Below are 24,610 nucleotides of genomic sequence, written 5' to 3'. Positions count from 1 at the left end.
TCCAGTTCCCGGATAACATGAAGGTCAGGATGGTCTCCCCAAAGAAAAACCCTGAGAGACACGTGGTGTGAAAGGATGTACTGAGGGATGGGGCCAGTGAAGGTCCCACAGCCTTTCTTCACAACCATCCTGCAGGATGGGAATAGGGAACCTTTTTGACCTCTCTTATTTATCTGTCAAGAAAGAATAGATGCCTGTCACGCTACCCCAAATTTAGCTTTGTGACTAAAGAAACTCTAAAACTCCACCTAAACCTGGAAAAATAGTCTAAAAAGAAGTCAAGGATAAGGAGAAATGGAAGGAAGATTTGCATTGAAAGTGCTGGATGGGCTGAGGGGCTGATCCTGCCTTCCCTTCCCCTTTCAGGTGGCTCATGGGGTGAGAAATTTAAAGTTCTGCTCGCTGATTCCTTGCTTTTACAGAACTAGAGTTTGCTTTCACTTCCCAGTGTTTTAGTAGATTGCTGGTGTGGTTTAGAGTTTGTGCTTTGATTGCTTTGTGGTGTTCTTGCTGTGTTTGAAGTGTGTTTTTGTAGCCAGAGCCTCTCAGCGAGGCCTACGAGCTTTTCTGAGCTGGTCAGGGTTTGTCTTGATCAAGAGTGTTATTGTGTGAGCTGCTGCAGGGATTGCTTTGTAAAGGTGCTGCCAGTTTGTGGGCAGTGGAATAAGTGGTGGGAGATTGTGCTGAGGGAGTTTCCCTGTCCCTGGGAAGTGGCAGTGCCCGAAAAGGGTGATGGAATCCCCTGGCCTTGGGAATGTGTTTGGGGCAGAGTTGGTGTGGGGAACAGCCGAGAGCCCAGACTGGACTGATCTGGTTTTGGCTTCCCTGGGGCACTAAGAGGCAAAGAGACCTTTGAAGAGTGGGGTAAATGTGCCCTGACCCTCTGTTTTCCGTGACCCCCCCCTGTGTTGAACCCCCCCTTAAAGGGGTGGTCGAGGTACATCCTTAAATGCCATCATTAAAGCCTGGGGGACAAACGTGGTTCAGTCACCCCTCTAGAATTGCTCTAAATTTCAGCTGTTGGCACAATGCAAGGCTGAGATTGGATCCAGCAGCCCCCAGCACCCCAGAGGAAGTTGGGAGCTCAGGGGGACCACCCCCATTTCCCAACCCCCAGTGCCCAAAGACCCCCATGGGACCGTCCATCCCTCCAGACCACCCCCCTTTTCCACCCCTCTCCCTGTTCCTCCCACTTTGCCATGGTCCCCTCAAGCCCCAGCCTTTCCCAGATCAGTTTTGGGGTCCCAACTCCCACTTTTCCTCCCTCTCCCACACCTTACACATCATTCCCCCAATCCCCAGCCCCCTCCTGCTCAGTTTGTGGGTCCCACCCTCCCCTTTTCCCCACTCTTCTGACCTCTCCTACCCCTTTCCCCTCATCCCCCAATCCTCAGTCCCCCTCCCCCTCCACTTTTGGGGGGTCCCACTCCTGTCCCATTCAGTATGAGGATCCCACCACCCTTTTTCTCTCCACACCTGTTTTCCCACCCAGTCCCCCCCAAAAAAGCAGTTAGGTGGAGTCCTGGGTGGGATTTGAGGTTTTTTGGGGGCTGCTTAAGGAGCTGTGGGTTTTTTAGGGGTTTCCCAGCACCTTTTTGGGTGTGCTGGGTGCCGTGTTGAAGGGCAGGTGCCCTTCCAAAGCTCCCCAAAATCAGGGCAGGGTTTGGGGGTCCCGGCTGGGCCCGAGGCCACGGGGAGGGGCTGCGGCAGCCGGCGGCTCAGGAGCCCTGTGGGGAGAGAAAAGGGGGTGAGAGCGGGGTGGGGGCACAGGGGGGACACCGGGATACACCGAGACCTGGACTGCAGCCAGCGGGACCAGAACTGGGGCAACAGGGGTCATACTGGGAGCAACTGGGAGCATGTTGGGGGCAACTGGGATATACTGGGAGTGTCTGGGAGTGAGTGGAACCATAATAGGGGTGAATGGGAGTGACTGGAACCATGCTGGGAGCAACTGGGATCATCCTGGGAGCAGCTGGGCCCCTGCTGGGCTCATGCTGGGCTCATACTGGGATCTTACAGGGAGTAACTGGGTCAATCCTAGGGGCAACTGGTACCATGCTGGGGAATACTGGAATCATACTGGGATCACAGTGGGAGCAGCTTGGCCCATGCTGGGAGCCACTGGGGCCACAGTGAGGGTGACTGAGGTTATACTGGGAGTGACTGGGAGCATTCTGAGGGCAGTTGGGACTATGTTGGCACAACTGGGATATACTGGGAGCAAGTAGGATCATGGTGGAGGTGACTGGAATTATAGTGGGAGCATACTAGGAGTGACTGGGAGCATGCTGAGGTCAACAGAGATCATACTGGGAGTGACTGGAACCATAGTAGGGGTGAATGGGAGTAACTGGAACCACGCTGGGGGCAACTGGGATCAGAGTGGGAGCAGCTGGGCCCCTGCTGGGCTCATACTGGGATCACCCTGGGACTGACAGGGATCATGCTGGGAGTGACTGCAATACTCCTGGGAGTATGTGAGAGGGACTGCAACCATACTGGGGATGACTGGGGTCAAACTGGATTCATACTGGAAGTGTCTGCAAGTTACTGGGATCATACTGGTAGCAACAGTGATTGTACTGGGATCATACTGGGATCAAACTAGGATCATACTGGGAGCAACTGGTTCTATGCTAGGGGAATTGGGAACTACTTGGATCCCACTGGAGGAACTGGGAGCAACTGGGACCATGCTGGGCACAACTGGGATCATACTGGGAGCAACTGGGCCCACAGTGAAGGTGACTGGGGTCATACTGGGAGTGACTGGGAGCATTTTGAGGGCAGCTGGGATTATGTTGGCACAACTGGGATATACTTGGAGCAAGTGGGATCATGCTGAAAGCTACTGGGAGCAACTGGGAGTGAGTGGGACCACACTGCGGGCAACTGGGATATACTGAGAGAGACCAGGAGTGACTGGGATCATACTGGGACTGACTGGGAGTGTACTGGGAGTGACTGGGAGCATGCTGAGGTCGACTGGGATATACTGGGGGAGACTGGCAGTGCCAGGGATCATACTGGGAGCTACTGGAGTCATAGTGGGGTGACTGGGAGCAAGTGGAACCCTGCTGGGGGCCAATGGCTTTCTACTGGGAGTGCCAGGACATGTCTGGGTTCATCCTGGGTGTGAGTGCCACCATCTGGGGTGTCACTGGGATCCTACTGGAGTCATACTGGGAGGGAGTGGAACTCTAGTGGGGCGACGGGGAGCAACTGGGACCATGCTGGGGGTAACTTGGATCGTACTAGGAGAGACTGGGATCATACTGGTAATGACAGGGAGCATGCTGGAGACAACTGGGATATACTGGGAGTGGCTGGGAGTGACAGGAATCATTCTGGGAGTGACTGGAAGCACAGTAGGGGTGAATAGGAGCAACTGGAACCACACTGGAGGCAAATGGGATCATACTGGGAGCAGCTGGGCCCCTACTGGGTTCCTGCTGGGATCATACTGGGAGCAGCTGGGCCCCTACTGGGTTCCTGCTGGGATCTTACTGGGAATGACTGCAATAATACTGGGAGTATGTGAGAGGGACTGCAGCCATTCTGGGGATGACTGAGATCAAACTGGATTCGTACTGGGAGTGTCTGAAAGTTCCTGGGATCATACCAGGGGTGACTGGACTCATACTGGGATAATACTGGGAGCAACTGGAACCACGCTGGGGGCAACTGGGATCCTATTGGGAATGACTGGGAGTGACTGGGATCCTAGTGGGAGTGACCAGGACCATACTGGAACCATCCTGGGAGTGACTGTCAGTGACCAGGACCATACTGGGACTAACTGGAACTACACAGAGGGGATCTGGGAGCAACTGGGATCATGCTGGAAGCAAGTGGGAGTAACTGGGAGTGACAGGGTGCATTCTGGAGGCAACTGGCATAGACTGGGAGTGACTGGGATCGTACTGATGGGAACTGGAAGCATCCTGGGGCAAGTGGAAGTAACTGGGTATGACTGTGAGCATGCTGAGGGCAACTGGGATCTACTGGGAGAGTCTGCAACCATCCTGGAGGTGACTGGGACCACACTGGGAGTGAATTGGACCATACGGGGGGCAACTGGGAGTGAGTGGATGTACAAGGGGGCAACTGGGATTGACTGGGACCATGATGAGGGAAGACTGGGACCATACTTGGATTGAGTGGATCTGTGCTGGAGGCAACTGGGAGCAACTGGGACCATGCTGGGGACAACTGGGCCCACAGTGAGGGTGACTGGGGTCATACTGGGAGTGACTGGGAGCATTCTGAGGGCAGTTGGGACCATGTTGGCGCAACTGGGATATACTGGGAACAAGTGGGATCACACTGGAGGTGACTGGGATCATAGTGGGAGCGACTGGGACCACACTGGGAGTGACTGGGAGTGGCTGGGAGCAACTGGGATCATGCTGGAAGCATGGAAAAGAGATTTCTTCCTTAAAAGACTCCTTTGGCCCAAGACCCCTCGGTGCCATGGCAGATGTTTCCTGCGGTGTTTGAGCATTCCCAGGAGCACAAATCCACAGGGATCTGCTGCAAAGTCCCCTCTAGAAAGGCCAAACCAGCCAAGGGGGAGTTTTGTAGCCAAACCCAAACAGGTCTGTGTTTCCTGGTTCACCAGCTCTGCTCTTCTCCCCCCTCTGAGGTGGGATGGGAGCAGCGCTGAGACCCAAAAAGCTGCCAGAAACACCCCAAAAAAGTTGCCAGAACCCCCCAAAATTAACAAGCCCCCTACAAATTCCAAGCAGATCCCGTCCTTCCATCCTTGTGCTTTGCTGCTGGTTAAAAGCAGGTTGGAAATACAATCCTATCTATTATTCTTGTTACACCAAATATTGATCTAATATGATAATGTTAATTAAACTTTACCATATGTGTGCAGGTGACTCCTTGCAGGGGGTTTGTGCAGGAGGAGGCTCTGGGGTGGCTCCTCCAGCCTCAGCCACTCCCCCCAGGGCAGTGATGGTGAGAAGCAGCCCCGTGAGGAGCCTGGTGACCCCCAGGGGCACCTTTTTGTCCTTGATGGGCCTGAGGCTGAAATGTGGGGACAAAGCCCATGGAAGGGGCACAAAGAGCACCCCACAGCCCCAGCTCTTGTACCCCCCGGGTCCCTTCCCCACCTCCCAGCACAGCCCCAGGCCCGTGGAGGGCTCCAGGCTCAGTTTGGGGGGATCCCAGTGCTGTCAGTGGCACCCAAGGATTTTTGGGGCTGCCTCCCCCCCATGCCCCCTTCCAGCACGGGATGGGCACCCCCCCAGCCCCACAGCTTGCCAAGCCCTTTGCCCTTCCTTCCCTGCTCCTCCCCGGCAGGAACTGGCCTGTTGGAGGGGACTTGCAGCCTTTGGGCTGGGCCAGGCTGTGCAAAGGAGCTGCTGCCAGGCCAGGGAGGGTCGGGCTGAGGGGAGGAGGCCGGAGCCCCCAGGCTGTGGCACTGGGGAGGCCCTGGGGCGCCTCTCTGGGCTCTGGGGCCTGGAGATTTCTCTGCCCTGGGCCAGGCCATGGCAGAGGCCCCTGGGGGGTGCCCACACCCAGCACTGCCCCGACAAGGCCTCTGAGCAGGGCTGCCCTCCAAGCACCCCCTGCCCAGGCCGCAAAGACTTGGCACAAACCAGCCCCTCCGGGCCCTGCCAAAGTGGCCCCAAACACACCCAGGGGAGGCCCCAGGAGGGGACAGAAACCCCCCCATCTTGTGCTGCGGGGGCTTCTGTCCCCCACCACTCCCCGATGCAGCAGGACCCCGGGGACAACAACCAGGGTGGGCAGAGCCCTCGGAGGGGCGACTGCAACTTCTATTCTTTTCTCTCTCTTGCTCTCTTTTCCCTCCCACATTGCCTTGGGGGGCTGGATCACAACCCAAAGGGCTCCACACCTGGTTTCCTTTGCAACCCAACTGCTCTAAAATAAATGCTCTCTCTCTCTCAATCTCTCTCTCTCTCTCTGCAAACACTGATCATCCAGGACTGGTTCACTTTAATTCACTCCAAGGGAAACAAGAATCAAACAAAAGTTCTTCCAGCCTGGCAGGGTGGGCTGTAACACTCCCCTGTGGCTTTTGGAACTGATTTAGTGCCCACACACACTAAACTCAAGCACAGCTTTGAAACAACCTCCCCAAAAGAGGAGCTGGTTTTCCTGGTGCCTCCCTCCACTCTCTGCTGCAGCAGCTCCATCGCAGCAGCCCAGTCTGTGCAAACCAAGCCAGTTCCTGCTCAGGCCGGGAACTGGGCAGTGCCAAATGCCTGATTTGGGGCACTTTCCTGCCAGGAAAGTCAAGCCCCCTTTTCCCTTCAGCGGCTTGAGGTGATTTGAGCCTTCAAAGCACCAGGACTGCCTTTGTTTTCCCAACTCAGCCTTGGCTCCTGCTGGCTCTGTGTGCCCTGGGAAGGTGTTGTCTCAAGGACTTGCACAGCTGAGAATCCCCCAAACTGCCCCCCAGGCAGTCACAGCCTTTTTTTAACCCTCTTCCTTTCCCCAGGGCTGGTTTTTGGTCACTGTTTCCTGTCCCAGCCTTTGCTGCTCCTCTTGTCGCTGCTCCAACCTCCAACATCGGGAACATTTTCCCACCTGGTTCATGGTTTTTCCTAAATTCTTTCCCTGCTCAGCCTTTCCCTGGCCATGCACTATTCCCCAAGGCAAAGGTCAAAATTCACAGGTTCACCAAAGCAAAACTGACCCCACCAGAGCCATTTGTGGAATATTTGTAAGGAAAGAACCCAAAGAAACAGGACAAGCATCCACTGGCACAGAATGTGGATGCTGCTGGTGGAGCACTGGCAGCTGCAAAGAGTTTCCACATTTATTGAAACTCTCTCTAAACCCTGACATCAACAAATTCCAATTATTACCAGGAAATGCACCCAGCATTTCCTCCATAGGTAAATATTCTCCAGGTAAGAACCCCTCTGCCTGTGTCTGCAAAGGAAGAACTCAAAGGATCATTTTTCCCACCCAAACACTTCATTTTTCAAGAAGCTTTAATTGATGCAGAGCTTTTTACTGTCCCCAACCCCAAACTCCTCCTGCTACAGGCTGCAGTTTAGGGCATTTTGGAGCAAAAAGCAGGTGGGGGAGGAAGAGGAGGAGAAAACAGACCTGGGAGGGAACAACAGAGGAACTTAACATGGAAAATACTCCCAAAGGCACTGGGTTTGGGGAAATAAAGGACTTTTGTGTCCCAAAGAGCACTTCGAAACTATTGCAGACCAATATAGTTGTGGCCTTTTTTTGCTGCCCAGGGAAGGGCAATGAGTCCACAAGTGGCCGTGGGAGTGATTGAAAGGGGCTTTTCTGTAGTGACCAAAGGAGAGGGAATCCAACCAGTCAGCAGCAATTTCCACTTTTTGTCTGCAAATCCAAGAGTAATTCAGCCCTGACCTGAGGGGTCCCTGCAAGGAGACACCTGGGGGTCACGGGGACCCCAAAGTGGGACCCCCAGGCTGGGCCGGGCTAGAGGGGGAGGCCCAGGGGAGACGGAGCAGGACGGGCAGGAGAAAGCTGCTTCTTCTTGCTCCTCTTAGTCTCACCTCCTCCTTCCCCCTCCCAAATTCCCTCTGGATCTGGCACAGCAATCTTGGGAAGAGAGAACTAAGCTCAAATGCAAACTTGCTTCATCCTGGGCCAGCCCAGCCCCCACACCCCCGATCTGACTCAACACCCCCATCCCGGTCCATCCCACACCCCCATCCCAGTATATTCCCAGCCCGGTCCATCCCACAGCCCCATCCCAGTATATTCCCAGCCCGGTCCATCCTACAGCTCCATCCCAGTATATTCCCAGCCCGGTCCATCCCACACCCCCATCCCAGTATATTCCCAGCCCGGTCCATCCCAGCCCGGGTCTGTCTTTCAGTCCCAGCCCGGCTCGGCTTGGCAGGGACTCCAAGCCCCTCCCGTGCCAGCCCTGCCCCAGCAGGGCCATGTGGCAGCAGCCGATGCGGCTGCAAGGCCGGTCCCCCCCGGGCGGGAGCAGTGGCGGGCCCGGGGCAGCCAAAGGGGTCGGAGCGAGAGGAGCCGGGACGAGGCAGCGCTGCTGCGGCAGCGGCTCCTTCCGAGCCCGCCGGGGCTGGGCGGGAAGGAGGAGCCCGCGGGCAGCCGCTCCCTGCGCGGGCCCTGCGGAGGGGACAGGGCGGGACGAACCCGCCGGACCCCCCTCCCGGCCCCTCCAGCCGCGCCGGGGCCGCGCCCGAGCTCCGCCACCGCCTCCCCGAGTGCCCGCCCGGCTTGGCCCAGAATCCCAGCTCCCTGTGCTGAACCGGCCGCGGTTTACGGGAAACAGCCCTGGCGATGTGCCCGGAGCCGCTGCTTTAGGAGTCCCAGCCCTGGCGATGTGCCCGGACTGGGGGCACTCTGTCCCAGTCTGTCCCAATCCATCCCAGTCTGTCCCAGTGCATCCCAGTCCGTCCCAGTCTCTTCCCAGCAGCCGCCGCCGTTTCCCGGGTCCTGCCCCCCCCGCCCCCCCAAGATGCTGACGGGGGTCGGGGCTCCGTCTTTGGCTTCGTCTCCCTGGGCTGGGGCTCGGCCTCCGCCCGCGGGAGGAGCTGAGGGGGGTCCCCGGGGGTCGTGTGTCCCCCCCGGAGCGTGTGTGCCCCCCCCGGGACCCCCATCCCGCTGTCCCCCCCTTTTCTCTCCCCACGGAGCTCCTGCCCCAGCTCCCGCTCCCCCCTGGCAGGGGCTTTGGGAGCCCCCCTTTGCCTTGACCCCGGGACCCCTGCGGGGGGCAGTGGGGGCTGCCCAGGGCGGGCACTGGCCCAGGGCGATCGCCCCCCGCCCCCGCGGCATCCGCTGATCGCGGCGCTTCCCCCGCTTTGGCCCCAAAGCGGCGCCTTTAAGGCCGAGTTTAAGCGCAGGGCCCGCGAGTTCAGCTCGGCCCGGCCCGGGGGTCCCGCCGCTCGGGCCCGTCCAGGGGGCCCGGGGGTGGCGGGGGGACCCGGGGCGGTGCCGGGAGGGGTCCCGAAGGGGATCCCGGGGCATTCCCGGCAATTCCCCCGGGCCCGCCCCCCGCGCTCCCTCGGCCACTTTCGCTTTCGCGTCTCCCGAACTGCGCCCAGCGGGGCCAGCGGAGCAGTGCGATGGCTCCAGCGCTGGGGCTGGGGGCGCTCCTGGCGCTCCTGGGGGTCTTGGCGGTCTCGGGGGGGCAGCCCGAGGGTAAGTGGGACCCCCGGAACGGGCAACTCCTCAGCCTTTATTCCCGGGCACCGACACTTCCCTGAACCTCCATTTCCGGGCACCGGGACCCCCCTGCACCCTCTCCCTCGGCACCGGGACCCCCTGAATCCCGATTGCTGGGCACGGGAACCCCCTGAGCCCCCATTCCCGGAAGGAGACCCCCCCTGAACACCCACTCCTGGGCACCGGGACCCCCCTGAACTTCCATTTCCGGTGACCGGGACCCCCCTGCACCCTCTCCCTCCACACCGGGACCCCCTTAAACCTCCCTATGCGGCACCGGGACCGCCTCATTTCCATTCCTGGGCACCGAGACCCCCTTGAACACCCGTTCCTGGGCACGGGAACTCCCCTGAACCTACATTTCCAGGCACCGGGACCCCCCTGCACCCTCTCCCTCTGCACTGGGACCCCCTGAATCCCGATCCCTGAGCACGGGAACCCCCCTGGACTCCCATCCCCGGCACCAGGACCCCTCTGAACCCTTTTATCATCCATAAATACCCCCGTGGGCCCCCTTTCCTGCCAATCCTGCCTCTCCCAGCCCCCTCATCCTCCCTTTTCCTTGACCCTGGGACCCCCATTCCTGCCTTTCCCAGCCCCCAGCCCCCACTTCCCTCAACACCGGGGACCACTGGACCCCCCTTTCCTGGGCACAGGGACCCCCTGGATCCCTTATATCACCTCTCCCAGTCCCAGCCCCCACTTTCCTTGAACCTTGGACCCTTCCCAGCTCTCCCAGTTCTGCTCCCTTGACCCTTGAACCCCCCAAACCCTCCAATCTCTGTGACCCCCCCAGTTCTCCACTCCCTGAGCTTCCTGCAGGGGGGTCCCAGGCACCGGGAACGCCCTCGACCTCAATTCCTGGGCACCGGGGCCCCCCCTCAACCCCCTTATCCTGCACCAACACCCCCTGCACCCCCTTTCCTGGACATCCCGCCTCTCCCAGACCTACCTTTTCCTTGTCCATGAGACCCCCTGGACCCCCATTCCTGCCTTTTCCAGACCCCATTTTCCTCAACAGCAGCGACCCCTGGACCCCCCTTTTCCTGGGCACAGGGACCCCCTGAATCTCCATCCCACCTCTCCCAGTGCCTCCCCCCCCCTTCCCCTGACCCTGGGACCCCGTTACAGACCGGGCAGGGGCTGCAACCTGGTTCTTTTAGATGATTCCTTCCAAGGCGAGATTAAGGCCCAAACCTCCAAATGTTGGGTCTCAAACACACAACTGACTTTATTGGTACCAATAAGGAACGGTAAAAGCGAGAGGGGGAGAAGAAGAGGGAGAGATGAGGAAAAGGAAAGGCTGCCAAAGGAAAGTGCAGAAAGGTTCCCAGCCCAGGGAGAGAAGCGGGTGCAGTCAGGCTCGGGCAGGCAGGGAAGCAGCGCTGGAGGGAAGCGGGTGGGGAGCAGAGCGGATCCGAGCCGAGCAGCAGAGCAGGGAGGTGGGACACGAGCGGGACGGAGCGAGGAGTGGGGCCAGCAGCCAGCACGGGCCCCTGGCCAACACCGGCTGGGCTGGACAGGACCGAAACGCGGGCACTGCCTTAAATCCCCCCGGTGGGCGCTCCCTGGCCAGCTCGGCTCCGGGCAGAGCCTTGACTTTGAGACCCCCTGGAGCCCACGCAAGACGTGGCCGCGGAGGGTTGCAGAGGGTCTCAGGAGGACTCAGGGTGGTCCCAGCAAGGCTCCCAAAGGACATTCCGGTCAGTTCCCAGGAATTCCCCCGTCCCCTCCCCTCCCCCGCGCTGCCTCGGGCACGGTCGCGTCTCCCAACCTGCGGCGGCGGGATCTGCCCGGTGACCGGTGACGTCACGGCCCAGTCGGGTTGCCATTGGTGCAGAAGAAGTAGCGGCGCCGGACGCTGCTGTGTGGGCGGAGCCAGCGGAGCAGCGCGATGGCTCCAGCGCTGGGGCTGGGGGCGCTCCTGGCGCTCCTGGGGGTCTCGGGGGGGCAGCCCGAGGGTAAGTGGGACCCCCGGAACGGGCAACTCCTCAGCCTTTGTTCCCGGGCACCGGCACTTCCCTGAACCTCCATTTCCGGGCACCGGGACCCCCCTGCACCCTCTCCCTCGGCACCGGGACCTTAAACCTTAAACCTCCTTATCCGGCACCGAGACCACCCTGAATCTCCATTCCTGGGCACAGGGACCCCTCTGGAACCCTATTCCTGAGGACTGGCACCCTCCCAAACACCCATTCCTGGGCATGGAGCCCCCCTGAACCCCCATTCCCTGACACAGAAATCCCTCCCCACCTCCATTCCTGGGCACTTGGACCCCCCTGCACCCCCTCTCGCAGCGCTGGGACCCCCTTAAACTCCCTTACCTGGCACTAGGTCCCCCTGAACCCCTATTCCTGGACACAGAGACCCCCCCTAGACAGCCATTCCTGGGAACTTGGAACCCCCTGAACCCCCATTCCAGGGACAGGGATCCCACTGCAGCCCCTTATCCAAAACAGGGACACCCCTGGGCCCCCATTCTGGGCACTGCGACCCCCCTGAAGCCCCTTTTCCTGCACCAGGACCCTCTGAACCCCCATCCCCGGCACCAGGACCCCTCTGAACCCCCTTATCCTCAACAAATACCCCCCTGTGCCCCTTTTCCTCCCAATCCCACCTCTCCCAGCCCCCTGATCCTCCCTTTTCCTTGACCCTGGAACCCCCTGGACCCCCATTCCTGCCTTTCCCAGCCCCCAGCCCCCACTTTCCTCTACGTCGAGGACCGCTGGGCCCCCTTTTTCTGGGCACAGGGACCCCCTGGATCCCTTATCCCGCCTCTCCCAGTCCCAGCCCCCACTTTCCTTGAACCTTGGACCCTTCCCAGCTCTCCCAGTTCCACTTCCTTGACCCTTGGACCCCCCAAGCTCCCCAGTCTGTGTGACCCCCCAGTTCTCCACTCCCTGTGCTTCCTGCAGGGGGGTCCCAGGCACCGGGAATGCCCTCGACTGCAATTCCTGGGCACCAGGACCCCCCCTGGAACCAACCTTATCCTGCACCAACACCCCCCTTCACCCCCTTTCCAGGCCATTCTGGGTCTCCTCACCCCATGACCCCTCTTTTCACAACACTGGGGCCTCCTGGGCCCCCCTTTCCTGGGCACAGGGACCCCTGGATGTTCCATCCCACCTCTCCCAGTCCCTACACCCTCCTTTCCTTGGCCCTGGGATCCCCAAACCCCCTTCCCGGCTCTCCCAGCTCTCCCAGTTCCGCCTTTCCTTGACCCGTGGACACTCCCAGACCCCCCAAATCTCCGTGTCCCCCCAGTTCTCCACTCCATGCGTTACCTGGAGGTGGCAGTGACGGAGCCCAGCCCGGGGATCCCTCAGTTCATGGTGTTGGGATACGTGGATGGGATCCCCTTTGAGCGCTACGACAGCGAACGGGGCCGGGTGGAGCCGCTGACGCCGTGGATGGCGGCCGGAGCCGAGCCGGGATATTGGGATAGAGAGACCCAGATCGACAGGGGGAACCAGCTCGTGGCTGCCTACAAACTGGATGTAGGGCGGGATCGGTACAACTGGAGTGGGGGTGAGTGGGGGGAGCTGGAGAATGGGGGATGTGTGGGGCTGGGATGGGATGTGTGGGGCCAGAATGTGGATCCAAGGCACTCCAAGGGGCTGGGATGGGATCCAAGGGGCTGGTATGTGGATCCAAGGTGCTCCAAGGGCTGGGATGACACTCTGTGTGTCTCCATCACACTCTGGGGTTCCATAGGGCTCAAATGGGGCTCTGTGGGGCTGGGACACAATTCCAGGGTCTCCATGGGTCCGATCCCACCCCCCAGGTCTCCACACGTGGCAGCGGGTTGCTGGCTGTGACCTCCTCTCCGACGGGAGTGTCCGTGGATTCTATCGGTATGGCTACGACGGGCGGGATTTCATCTCCTTCGAGCTGGGATCCAGGAGCTTCGTAGCGGCCGATGGAGCTGCCCAGATCACCAAGAGGAAATGGGAATCTGATGGGATCATGGCGGAGAGACAGACACATTACCTGGAGAACATCTGTCCAGAAGCGCTCCGGAGATTTGTTGGATTCGGGCGGGAGGCGCTGGAGCGCAAAGGTGAGGGAGACAGAATTCCCATGGGAATGTGGGATTTGGGAATGTGGGATTTGGGAGGGTGGAACTGAAAAATGCAGGAATTCCCATGGGAATTCCATGGATGAATCTGAGTCATCCAACTCCCATGGGAATTCCATGGATGAATCCCACTTTTGTCCCATTCCAATGGGAATTCTGTGGGTGGAGCTCATCCCAATCCCATTCCCATGGGAATTCCATGGATGGATCTCACCTTTATCCCATCCCAGATCCCCCCGATGTCCACGTGTCTGGGAAAGAGGAACACGGGATCCTGACGTTGTCCTGCCACGCGTACGGATTCTACCCCGGGATGATCGGGATCAACTGGCTGAAGGGGGATGAAGTGCGGGATCAGGAGACGGAGTGGGGCGGGATCGTTCCCAACAGCGACGGCACCTTCCACAGCTGGACCAGGATCGAGGCGCTGCCGGGGGAGTGGGAGCAGTACCGGTGCCGGGTGGAGCACGCCGGAATGCCGGAGCCCGGGATCTTCGCCTGGGGTGAGGCTGGGAACGGGCAATGTGGGAACTGGGCATTTGGGAAGGAGGAATTTGGGAATGTGGGACAGCGGGATGGGGGTAACCCTCCCCCTCCTCCCGCTCCTGCCCTTGCCAGAGCCGGAATCCGTCTGGAATTCCAGCCCAGTGTTGGTGGCTGTGTCCGTCATCGCTGCCATCATCATCATCATCGGCCTCATGGGAGTCGGTGTCTGGAAGCTCCGATCCGGTAACTCCCGGGATGGGGGTCGGGAAGGGGCACGGATCCGCCCGGCAGCATTCCGGGGATCCTGTGCCACGGGTGCTGATCCCGCTTTCTTTCCATAGGGAAGAGGGAGGGGAATGGATACGACCCCGCGCCCACCAGTGAGTCCCAGCAGCGTGTGTGGATCCAGATCCTCTGGGCAGGGATCCCAGGATGGATGACGGGATTCCAGAGGGGAATGGGGGCCTAATGGCTGGAGCGGGATTGGAAGGGGATTCCAGCTCAGGGCAGGATTCCAGAGTGAGCTCAGGTGGAATTGTGGACTGGGATCAGGGCTGGATTCTGGAGTGGGATTGGCGTGGGATGGACAGAGCAGGATCAGGAGGGAATCCAGAGCAGTTCCTACTCTCCCTGGGCTCCACAGCCGGCTCCATCCCCTGGGATGGGAACAGGGACATGGTGACTCCTTTCCCCGCTCTCATCCCAGCAGGAATCACAGCCTGAGCGATCCCGGAGCTGGATCCGCCCCTTCCCTCTCCCTGCGGAAAGGCAGGAGCTGCTGGCAGAGCTCATCCCGCTGCTCCCACCCAGCCCGGCCCCCCTGCGGCTCTTCCCGATGGATCAACTTCCTGCTTTTTCCTGTGTGAAACTGTCAGAGACTGAAACAGTCAATGATTTCTGCATTCTGGGATTGCCAGGAGGCTTTTGCCGGCTTTTGCAGGACTTTGGCATTATCCCTCTGATGGGCAGCTGGGCCCATCTCCCCCTCCAGTGCTGCTGAAGGTGTCAAGCCCTGGAAAGGAGAGAAGAGCCGAGTTTACCAGGCCCCTCACAGGAACTCTGCTCTGGGCTGTCCGAGGTGTTGGGGGTTCATGGCATGGCCCATCAAAGCCCATCCCCCCCTGCCAATCTTGGAAGGTGGGAAAAAACCTTTTCCCTGCCCCTCATGGGAACTCTGGGCAGGCCTGGGAGACGTTGGGGGTTCGTGGCATGGCCCGGGACATTGTCCATGGATATAATAACTCATAACTTCCCTGAGTGTGGGGGCTTCCCTTCCTCACCCCCAACGGATCAAGGCCACCACTTCAACTGACAGACATGGAAGCTGCAACTACCAACTTCCATCGCTGGACCCCATGGGTGGTGACTATAGACATCTTTCCATTCTCAGCTTTTCTTTCCCTTCCTCTCCCTTACCCTTCTCCTGTCTTTCCTTTCTCTCCCTTATGCATTTTCCCCAAAGGTTATCTTTATGCCATATTGCTGTAGATGACAGATACAGATGATTTAACACCCAAAATGGCAACGTACCTGTTTACCTTTGAAACAAAACTGTTCTAAAATAAACCCTACATATGTAAGTTTTCAAACACCAATTATTCAGTGTTGTTTCACTCTAATCCACCCCAAGGGATTTATTAATAAGAACCTGGGTTATCCCCCCCTTTCTGGGGTGGGTCGTAACATTTTTGGTGTCAGGGACAAGGACCCTTTGGATGTGGTGGAGTAATCGGTGTAGTCCAAAACTGATACCAAGAGTGAGCCAAATGGTGACCATCCCCTCACTGTGAAATTATAGTGATAATTTTTCTCCTCTCGGTGTGACCTGGGCACATCAGACCTGTTGAAAGGCTTTCTGGTGTAGCCTGGACCTGTTGAAAGGTTCTCTGGTACCTGGGCCTGTTGAAAGGTTTTCCAGGAGAGAGTCAAGCCAACCCTCAGAGGGTTAAGGGGGAGAAAGACATTAACCTGAGCTGGGTTAATGACTGAGTCCAAAAGAAATGACACCCCAGGGTGAGTTAGGTGGGGGTTATACCATCAGACCTTGGTGATGAAATCATCATCACCTTGTATGAGAAGAAGGGAGATAAATCAGACTGCTCAAACTACCAGGGTATTACTCTGCTCTCCATTGCTGGCAAGATCCTGGCAAGAATACTCTTGAACAGACTAATACCCGCTATAGCAGAAGAACTTCTACCTGAAAGCCAATGTGGTTTCAGAGCCAACAGGAGCCCCACAGACATGGGATTTGTTCTCAGACAACTGCAAGAGAAGTGCAGGGAACAGAACAAAGGTCTCTATGGAACCTTTGTTGACCTCACCAAGGCTTTCGATACTGTGAGCAGGAAAGGTCTGTGGCAGATTTTGGAACGTTTAGGTTGTCCCCCCAAGTTCCTTAAAATGATCATCTCACTCCATGAGGATCAGCACGGCCAAGTCAGCTATGGCAATGCACTTTCTGAGCCCTTTCTAATAACCAATGGTGTGAAACAAGGCTGCGTTCTTGCACCAACCCTATTCACAATCTTTTTCAGCAGGATGCTCCAAAGGGCCACGGCAGACCTCGATGATCAGGATGGGATCTACATCCGATACCGCACTGATGGAAGCCCTTTCAACCTAAGGCGACTGAAGGCCCACACCAAGACCTTAAACCATCTTGTCCGGGAGCTGCTTTATGCTGATGACGTCGCCCTCGTCGCTCACACAGAAGCAGCTCTGCAGCGTTTAACATCCTGCTTTGCTGAGGCTACTGAGCTCTTTGGGCTGGAAGTCAGCTTAAAGAAAACAGAGGTCCTCCATCAACCTGCACCTCAGGAAGTCTTCCATCATTCTCACATCACCATTGGCCAATCAGAGCTCAAATCAGTCCAGCAGTTTAATTACCTGGGCAGCCTCATCTCCTCGGATGGTGAGATTGACGGAGAGATGGACAACAGGTTAGCAAAGGCATAGAGAACTTTTGGGAAACTCCATAAAAGAGTTTGGTGTAATAAACACTTGAAGAAAAGCACAAAGATCAGTGTTTACAGAGCCATTGTGCTGTCTACTCTTTTATATGGATCCGAATCATGGGTCATCTACAGCCACCACCTGCGACTCCTGGAACGCTTCCATCAACGCTGCCTCCGTACAATCCTAAACATCCACTGGTCAGATGATGTGACCAATCCATCTGTTCTAGAACAGGCAGCAGCCACAAGTATTGAGGCCATGTTGCTGAGAACACAGCTGTGCTGGGCAGGGCACGTCTCCAGGATGAAGGACCAACCACCCTCTCCCTAAGATCGTGCTCTGTGGTGAACTTGCCACCGGCTGCCACAAGAGAGGAGCCCCAAAGATGAGATACAAGGACTGCCTGAAACAACATCTGAGCCTTGGCCACATTGATCTTCATCACTGGTCTACTCTGGCCTCCAATCCGGAGGTCTGGAGACACCCCATCTCCAACGCTGCTGCTTCCTTTGAGAACGCAGCAGGATCACCATCGAGGAGAAAAGACAACGCAGAAAGAACCGTGTCCTGTCGATCCCATCCAAGGAGTCTTTCTGCTCTGCCTTTTGCAACTGGACGTGTTGTCATGGTTTGAGATAGTCCCATAATCCAATTCCCTAGCTCCAATCCCCCCTCCCACATCTCAACTTAATGTGAGATGGGTTTTTTTCCAGACAAAACACACCAGACTCAAAGTGGGGGAAAGGGAATATATTACAATCACTGTACAAATAAATATAACATCACATTATACACATGATCACAACTATCTCTACCATGACATATAGTATTTACAATGGACCAGATCTCTTCTCCCCTCCAAATAAAAGTCCAGGAGGGAAAGAAGGACAGATCCCTTCCAGTCCTTAAGCAGCAGCATCTTCTGAGGCAGCAGGTTCTGTCTGTCTTCTCCACATGCAGCAGCTGATAGCTGGCTTTCTGCCAGCACTCACATGGGAGGTATCCAAACTCTCCTTCGGCCCCCTTGACACAGGCAAAGGGGTCTTCCGTGGGCTTCGTAACCCCAGACAAGGTCGTTTCACCACGTCATATCACGAGACACAGGGGGGTCTTCGTGACGGTCTGGTATCTCTTGCAGGGCCTCTGTGCCCTGTCTCTCAGGCTGCCACCGTGGCAGCAGTGCAAGGGGGGAGCCAAGGTCAACTCCCCCTGCATTCCATCTGGCCATCCCGGTCCAGACGTCTTTTGAGCTTCTCAGCTCCTCTCTCTCCGGTGCTGCATGTCTAAAACTTTTCTCCTTAATAGGAGTCTATGTCCCTCTTCTCCAAGAGGGTCTCCAAGGGAGTTTTGGGGAATCTGGTACAGTCTTACCCCAAACTCTGTGTCTCAGCTGCTGGCTCTCTTTCTCCTCCCTTTCCAGGAGTCTTCTCTGCGGTGCTGCATGTTGTTTCTGCTGCTCCTCTGGTTCAGGTCCTTATCTCTGGCTCTCTGCCACTGTTTCTCTGGTCAGCGTCGGCTGCTGCTCTGCGTCCATGGAGAAAACATCTCCCGGCATAACTACAGGCACCTAGCCCAGCTTTATGCTGTTCCAGGTCCCTGCAGCCCCCCAGCCAAGGGCTGGGAGGCCCCAGAGGGCCCAAGGGGCTTAGAGCCCCTTCCTCGTGGCTCTACAACATGGCCACCTCTCCTACAACAACCCAAAACTACAACTCATCTCTTCCGGTCTGGTTGTGATCTGTTTACATTTTTGCAGGAGCGCCCATTGGGCAGAACTTCAAAATTTCCAAGGGTTTCCACCCCTTGGGGTCTACCACTTTTCTTTAGCCTCTGGGGGAAAACAAAGTCCAAACCACTACACTATGACTCAGTGCCGTCATCATTCTGCCAAGGATATCCTGATGAACCCGTCTGTCACCGCAGTGTCAGGTGATAGCCCTGACCAAAAGGGGACAGGGGGAGGTGCAGAACAACTGTCCATAAGTGTCCCTTGGCTCAGGGGATACGCAGGGCAGCAGGGATCCGTGCTGGTCCCCTTTCCTCCTTTCCCCTTCCAGGTGACACTGGCCAAGGCCCCAGCACCTGCTGCCACGAGCTGTACACAGCTCCCCTGATGTTCAAGGTCTGACAAGCTTAATAAAACAGCTCCCACCAGAGGTTTGGTCTGATCCCCCTGATCGGAGGGGAAACCGTGTCTATGGGGGAGGAAGGCATGCTTTCTGCACCTCCTTTTTGTACCTCATCAAAACCACTTCAAGATTTGGACAAAAATCAAAGGATAAGCGACCAAGAAGGCTCCTGATAGCCTTAAACAAAGCAGATGTTGGATTCTGATTGCTCCCTTTGGGCTAGAATAGTCCCATTCCCTGTCAGAAAACTGCCTGAAGCCAGACACAGTCCCATGGAGAGCTCAGCCGTGCACTTGGCCACTGGAGCTGTTCTACAGCTGACGCCGCCTGACAGGGTGGCAACGGAGCCCCTCTGCTCCCTGTAGCTCAAAGCTAGTGGGCTCTGGGCACAAAGGGGTGAGGCCAGGAATGGGCAGGGGAATCCAGAGCAAGGGGCTACGGGGATCGTGTCGCTACTCTGAAGGGGACCTTCCATGGGCAGTCAACGGTATTTATTTCGGAGCGGGCCGTAGGGGTGCGTGGGGAGAGCTCTCGACTCTGCAGTTCCTCACGTGTCTGACAGGGCGTCTTGGGAGGCACTGGAGTTCCCCCAGCTGCTCCAGATGCATAGCACTGAGATTTCCTTCTTTCCTTCCCTTCTTCCCTCCCCAGGGTCTCCTGTGGTGTTCTTCTGGCATTGGGTGTAGCAGGAGCCACCCCCAGGGCTCTGCATGGGGCAGGCTGGGTTGTGGCAGTCTAAAAATGTGTAATTAATAAGGAAATTGTAGATTTTGCATATAAGTTGTTGTATTGTATTGTACTGTGCGTATGTTCTGTCCTTTCATTGGTTGATACCTGACGCAGTACCGTGTATGGTTATGTTCAGCCCCTATCTCCTATGATTGGTTGTAATTTGCATGCTCCGCCTAAACCCCATCTTCTGTTCCAGTGCCTTCCTTACCCACGATATTTAAGGCTGGAGCCATTTTGCGCAGTGCTGTTTGTGCCCTTTTGTTCCTCCCTTTAAGCAGTTCAGTTGCCCCGCTACTTTTATAACAGAATCGCCTTACCAGCTGCACCCAGAAAAGTTGGGGAGGTCTTTATTCAAGCGCTGACCTCCGCACTGGGTGGTACCTGCTACTCCTCAGGTGATCGGACAGAGCCATTCGTTGGTGTGAGTTTGGCATTCCCCACCCAAAGTGCTACAGGAGTGCCAAGCTATTCTGAGGAATGGGGAGTTGTTACGAAGACTTGACCGGAGCCCTGCTTAGAGGGGCTGGGAGAGGTCCAGCAGCATGGAGTGAGCCTGGCCAGTGCAGAGGGGCCCCGAGCAGGAGATGAAATCTCTTGCAGAGAGGCGCCACTTGCCACAACAGCAAACGGGGAAATCTTCCTCTCCCTTCAGGTCAGAGGTAGAAGTGGATGTGATCAGTGGTGTTCAATCCCCCTGCAATGCGGAGGTGGAGATCCAAACAACCTATAAACAGACTGGCTCGAGCAAGGAAAGGCTGGGATGCTGCGACAATTATTGTGGCATGGTACTAAGGCAGGCCTGGTAAATCCAGATCAGATGCTCTGGCACCTCTGTTAGGAGGCAAAGTCATCCCAAGGGCTGGAGGCTTCTGCCCAGATGATGTCAGGAGGGGCTGCACTCACTGGTGTCTCTGAAGGTGTGAATCTCTCTGTGATTCTCCTGGTTCTTGTGCCATTTCCCAAACAACATGGGCAGGAGGAGGGCTTTGCTGTCGCTTGTGGGAGAAACCTGCCTCTGGCTTTAGAGTGTTTTGAGAAAGTCCAGCTCAGACCTGCTTCATTTTCTAATGAGGGAAGTTGTCTTCCTCCATAGGCTGAAAAGGCCAGGAGCAAGTTACCATGTGTGTCCATTCCCATACTTTCCTTTTGCTGTGCATAGGGGCTTTGGTCCCGTGGAAATGCATGGGGCAGAGGACAGGGGACCTTGGGATCAGGTGGCAATCTTGGCTACTGGAATGTTTCAGGATTCTTGTCTGCAAGCTGCAGTTGAGTGCGTCGTATCACTACTGAACCAGAGATGCTCCCCTGCCGCTCCCATCAAGTGGACTTGCTTTTGGGGGTCTTGTATTTCTTTCTTATTGTCTTTCACGAATCCAGGGAAGAATGTGTGCGATTTTCTGGTTCTTCCCCTCACCTAGTCCCCTAGCTGCTTTTTGGAAGGCCTCTTGCAGAACCTGATCCTGAAGCAGTGCTTTCAGGGTTACCCAGGGACTCTGAGAAACTGGAGGGGGAGAGATCACAGATTCAGTGCTGCTTGTGGTCAGGGACTAACGGAATGGCAAGCAGCTGGCTCACTGGAGAGAGATATCCCATTTCTAGCTAAATGAAGCTAAATCTCTTATCCACAAACTTCTGATTCAAGTCCAGGCAGTTCTGTCTAGACTGGCCAATGGGGCTGATGATGCCTGAGACCAAATCTTCCTTCCTGGGGCATTTCAAAAGAGCCAGCCATACTGAAATCAGGAGCTTTTCTACATGTGCTTGATGAGCTCAGCTGCCTCAACATCTGTAAGTTTTCTTTTTTCAGACCCCATTGACGATGTGCATGGTGACCTCCTGGGATCCCATGGCAAAATGAACCTTCTTTGCCCCTGCGAGTGTAGCATCTTCCCCTTGCACTCCCTTCCTGGAGCAGTAGGTGCTGGCACAGCAGCCCTTCATCTCCAAGGAGTCCCCAGGGTTGTGAGGGGGGATGAAGCTAGGTGGACAGCAGATCGCAGTCAGAGGCCATGGAACAGGTTGGACATGAGCTTGGGGAGACCAAGTGAAGTTCATCCCATATTAAAAGCCTCTATGGCCCATGAGGAGACAGCGAATCTCCCTCTGGAGAGCCTAGGTCAGGAATATACCCGCATCCATCATCGTAACGTCTCTGCATCTTGTTTGCAGACAAACCTCCTGTTAAAACTGCCAGAGCTTCCAAGCTGACTGCAGGCAGCAGTTGTAGAGCCCACGGCACCAGCTCCTAGGTCAGCAAGGAGTGCCTTTCAGATGCTGTCTCTCTCCCTTGTAGATCTCTTTGTGCTGCCCCAGTCTTTCTGATCTGCCTCATCCTTGACTTCTCCACCCTGCTCCCTGCCATTGCTTGAGAAGGAGTTATCTGCAATGCCTTTGGGCACCGGGAGCCCAGAGACTGAAGCTTTCCAGCAAGAGCCCCAGGCCTGTACAGCAGCTGTAAATTTCCCTTGTAAGAGCACTATCATCTTTCAGCCCAGTGTTTATTTAGCCTCATTGTCTCTGTTGTACAATGTGGCTGCTTCAGAGAGCCCCTGTGGTCCTTCCACCTCTGCCTTGCCTGGCCTGGCTGTCCTCAGGGCATCTTGCCAAGCTCTCATGTGGTGCTGCTGACCCCTGGGCTGGTGTCATATATCTTTTCTAGAAGATGATTTTTTTCAGCCAACGCCCTGTGGAGGACAGCAAAGCTGCAGAGATGAGCCCACATGTCAGGAGAGAGCCTGGCTGTCCCAAGAGCTGGTGCTGATGGGGGCCAAAAGTGCCCCTGGTCTCCCCCCATCCCAGTCAGCAGTGGGCTATCAGGATTGAACTGTGAAGTTTGTTAACTCCTCGGCAGCATGCCTGTGGGGTGGGGAAGACAGGGCAGGGGAGCGGCTGGATGGTGAGAGAAGGGCTTCCAGGTGTTCTGGATGAGATGTAGCAAAGCCATGGGGGCCCTGTGCTGCTGCAGCCCAGCCTTCCTGGGTGCACTTCAGGAAAAGTGTTCTAAGAAAGCCCTTCCCTCAAAGCAATGGCCTTGGGTTTTCTGGCTGCTTTTCCCAGAGGAAGCAGCATGTCAGCAAAGGAATCAAAGCTCAGGGGATTTCCAGTGAGAAGGACACTGGGAGGAGTTGGGTATGTAGTCTTCCATCCCATAAAATGAGAAAAAATGGGCCGGAGTGAGAGGTGAGGGATTTCCAAAGTCTGCTCATCTCTGATGTCTCCCCTCCCTGGCATGGAGGGATCCAGTGCCTCCGGTGCAGACCCGAAAGCTGTGCTGCACATCCTGAAGGTGATTGTCCTGCTTCTGGTCAGGACAGTGTTAATTTGGGCAGTATCCAGGAGGGGGCACAGCCAGGACATAGAGGTTATTCCTCATTTTGTCAAGGATGGGGGAAGGGGTCTCTTCCAGGTTGTGTGCGTGGTGGCAAAGTTGGGCACCAACTGGTGAGCAATCACGTGTGAGTCATTTGCCTCCCTTGTACACTCTGTTATTAGTATTGTTTCTGTTACTGTTCTGTTGCTGCACTGTTTTCTTATTTCATTGCCGTTTCCAGTAAGTTGTTCTTATCTCAGCCTGCGATCTTTACCTTTTGTGCCTCCAATTGTCCCGTCCAGCCTGCTTCAGGATGGAGGGGGAGTGGGAAGGAAAGGAGGAGTGGGAAGTGAGCGAGTGGCGCACGATTTGCATGGTTTCAGTGAGAACACTAAATTATGGAACACCCGTCTTAAACACATCATCGTGGCTGGGCTTCTCGAACGAAGATTTCAGAAGGCTCTATCCACATTTGTTACAAGCACGCTGGTGGCTTAGGAGGCCAATGCGAGATAGACATATCCGATTGCAAAAGGCACAGCAGAAAGACTCCCTAGGTGGTATATTCTGCAAGACATGATTCTTTCTGCCTTGTCTTTTCTCCTCGAGAGTGATTCTGCGTGCGTTCTCAAAGGAAACAGCAGTGTTAGAGATGGTGTGTCTCCAGGCCTCCCGATTTGAGGCCAGAGTAGACCAGTTCTGTTGATTGATATGGCCGAGGCTGAGATGTTTGTAGCTATAATTGTCTACAACGTGGAATAAATAATTCTGATTACAGTATTTTAGTATTTCTTATTTTATTATTTTAATAATATTTCTTATAACATTACTATCTATTGCTGAATATATATAACAGGTAATAATGTATTATAAAGTATTACTTCTCTCTATATTTCTGTATGATATTTCTATATATATTTCTATATTTCTAGATATACTTCTCTCTACATATATTCTGTATTTCCATATATATGTCTATATTTCTAATAATATTTCTATATTATTATAACTCTCATCTTCTTAGCTAAATCATTCACTCAGGTCTGAGAAGGCGTGTCGAAAACAAGGATGCCTTGGCTAATAAACGCAGTGCTAGTCTTCCGTTCTGCTTGAGCCAGGGCCATAATCCAACGCCATCATTGCCAGAGTGCCCTGAATGCTTGTCTGACGTGAATCTCTGGGGCGTGGAAACCCTCCTCTTCTTCTCTGAAGGGCGGTAGTCTGTGTGCTGCACAATCTCTACTTAATATTTGTTTTCTTAGCTTTAGTATAATTGCTTCAACACTGCTTCCAAATACTGCACTATGTTTCTAGCTATAATTATCTACAACGTGGAATAAATAACTCTGCTTAAAGTATTTTAGTATTTACTATTTTATTATTTTAATAATATTTATTATACTATTACCATGTATAGATGCTGTGTCTCCAGGCCTCCTCATTTGAGGCCAGAGTAGACCAGTTATGTTGATTGATATGGCCAAGGGTGAGATGTTGTGTCAGGGAGTCCTTGTATCTTTTCTTCGGGGTCCTCTCTTGCGGCAGCCGGTGGAAGTTCACTGTAAAGCAAGATCTTAGGGAGGCGGTGTTTGGTCCTTCATCCTGGAGACGTGCCCTGCCCAGCTCAGCTGTGTTCTCAGCAACGTGGCCTCAATACTTGTGACTGCTGCTTGTTCTAGAACAGATGGATTGGTCACATAATCTGACCAGTGGATGTTTAGGATTGTACGGAGGCAGCGTTGATGGAAG

The 24,610-nt window shown here is 55.7% G+C and overlaps 1 protein-coding gene across 4 annotated transcripts; it reads left to right on the top strand.

Moving 5' to 3' along the window:
• Window positions 1-8,755: 8,755 nt before the first annotated feature.
• On the top strand, window positions 8,756-14,736 carry LOC135405767 (class I histocompatibility antigen, F10 alpha chain-like). Of its 4 annotated transcripts, none has more exons than XM_064640353.1 (7): window positions 8,761-9,147; window positions 12,436-12,699; window positions 12,956-13,231; window positions 13,480-13,752; window positions 13,868-13,978; window positions 14,077-14,115; window positions 14,445-14,736. In XM_064640353.1, exons 1-7 carry the CDS (start codon window positions 9,072-9,074, stop codon window positions 14,456-14,458), a joined length of 1,053 nt encoding a protein of 350 aa, XP_064496423.1. In that variant the 5' UTR covers window positions 8,761-9,071; the 3' UTR covers window positions 14,459-14,736. The 4 variants fall into 4 exon arrangements, with proteins under 4 accessions (XP_064496419.1, XP_064496423.1, XP_064496422.1 ...); XM_064640352.1 differs by having other exon boundaries at window positions 14,442-14,736; XM_064640349.1 differs by lacking the exon at window positions 14,445-14,736 and having other exon boundaries at window positions 8,756-9,147; window positions 14,077-14,219.
• Window positions 14,737-24,610: the final 9,874 nt, after the last annotated feature.

The sequence above is a fragment of the Pseudopipra pipra genome, chromosome W (genome assembly GCF_036250125.1).
Source record: "Pseudopipra pipra isolate bDixPip1 chromosome W, bDixPip1.hap1, whole genome shotgun sequence".
Taxonomy (NCBI): Eukaryota; Metazoa; Chordata; class Aves; order Passeriformes; family Pipridae; genus Pseudopipra; species Pseudopipra pipra.
Note: the sequence above shows the minus strand (reverse complement) of the source record. Positions and strands in the feature narration are given on the sequence as shown.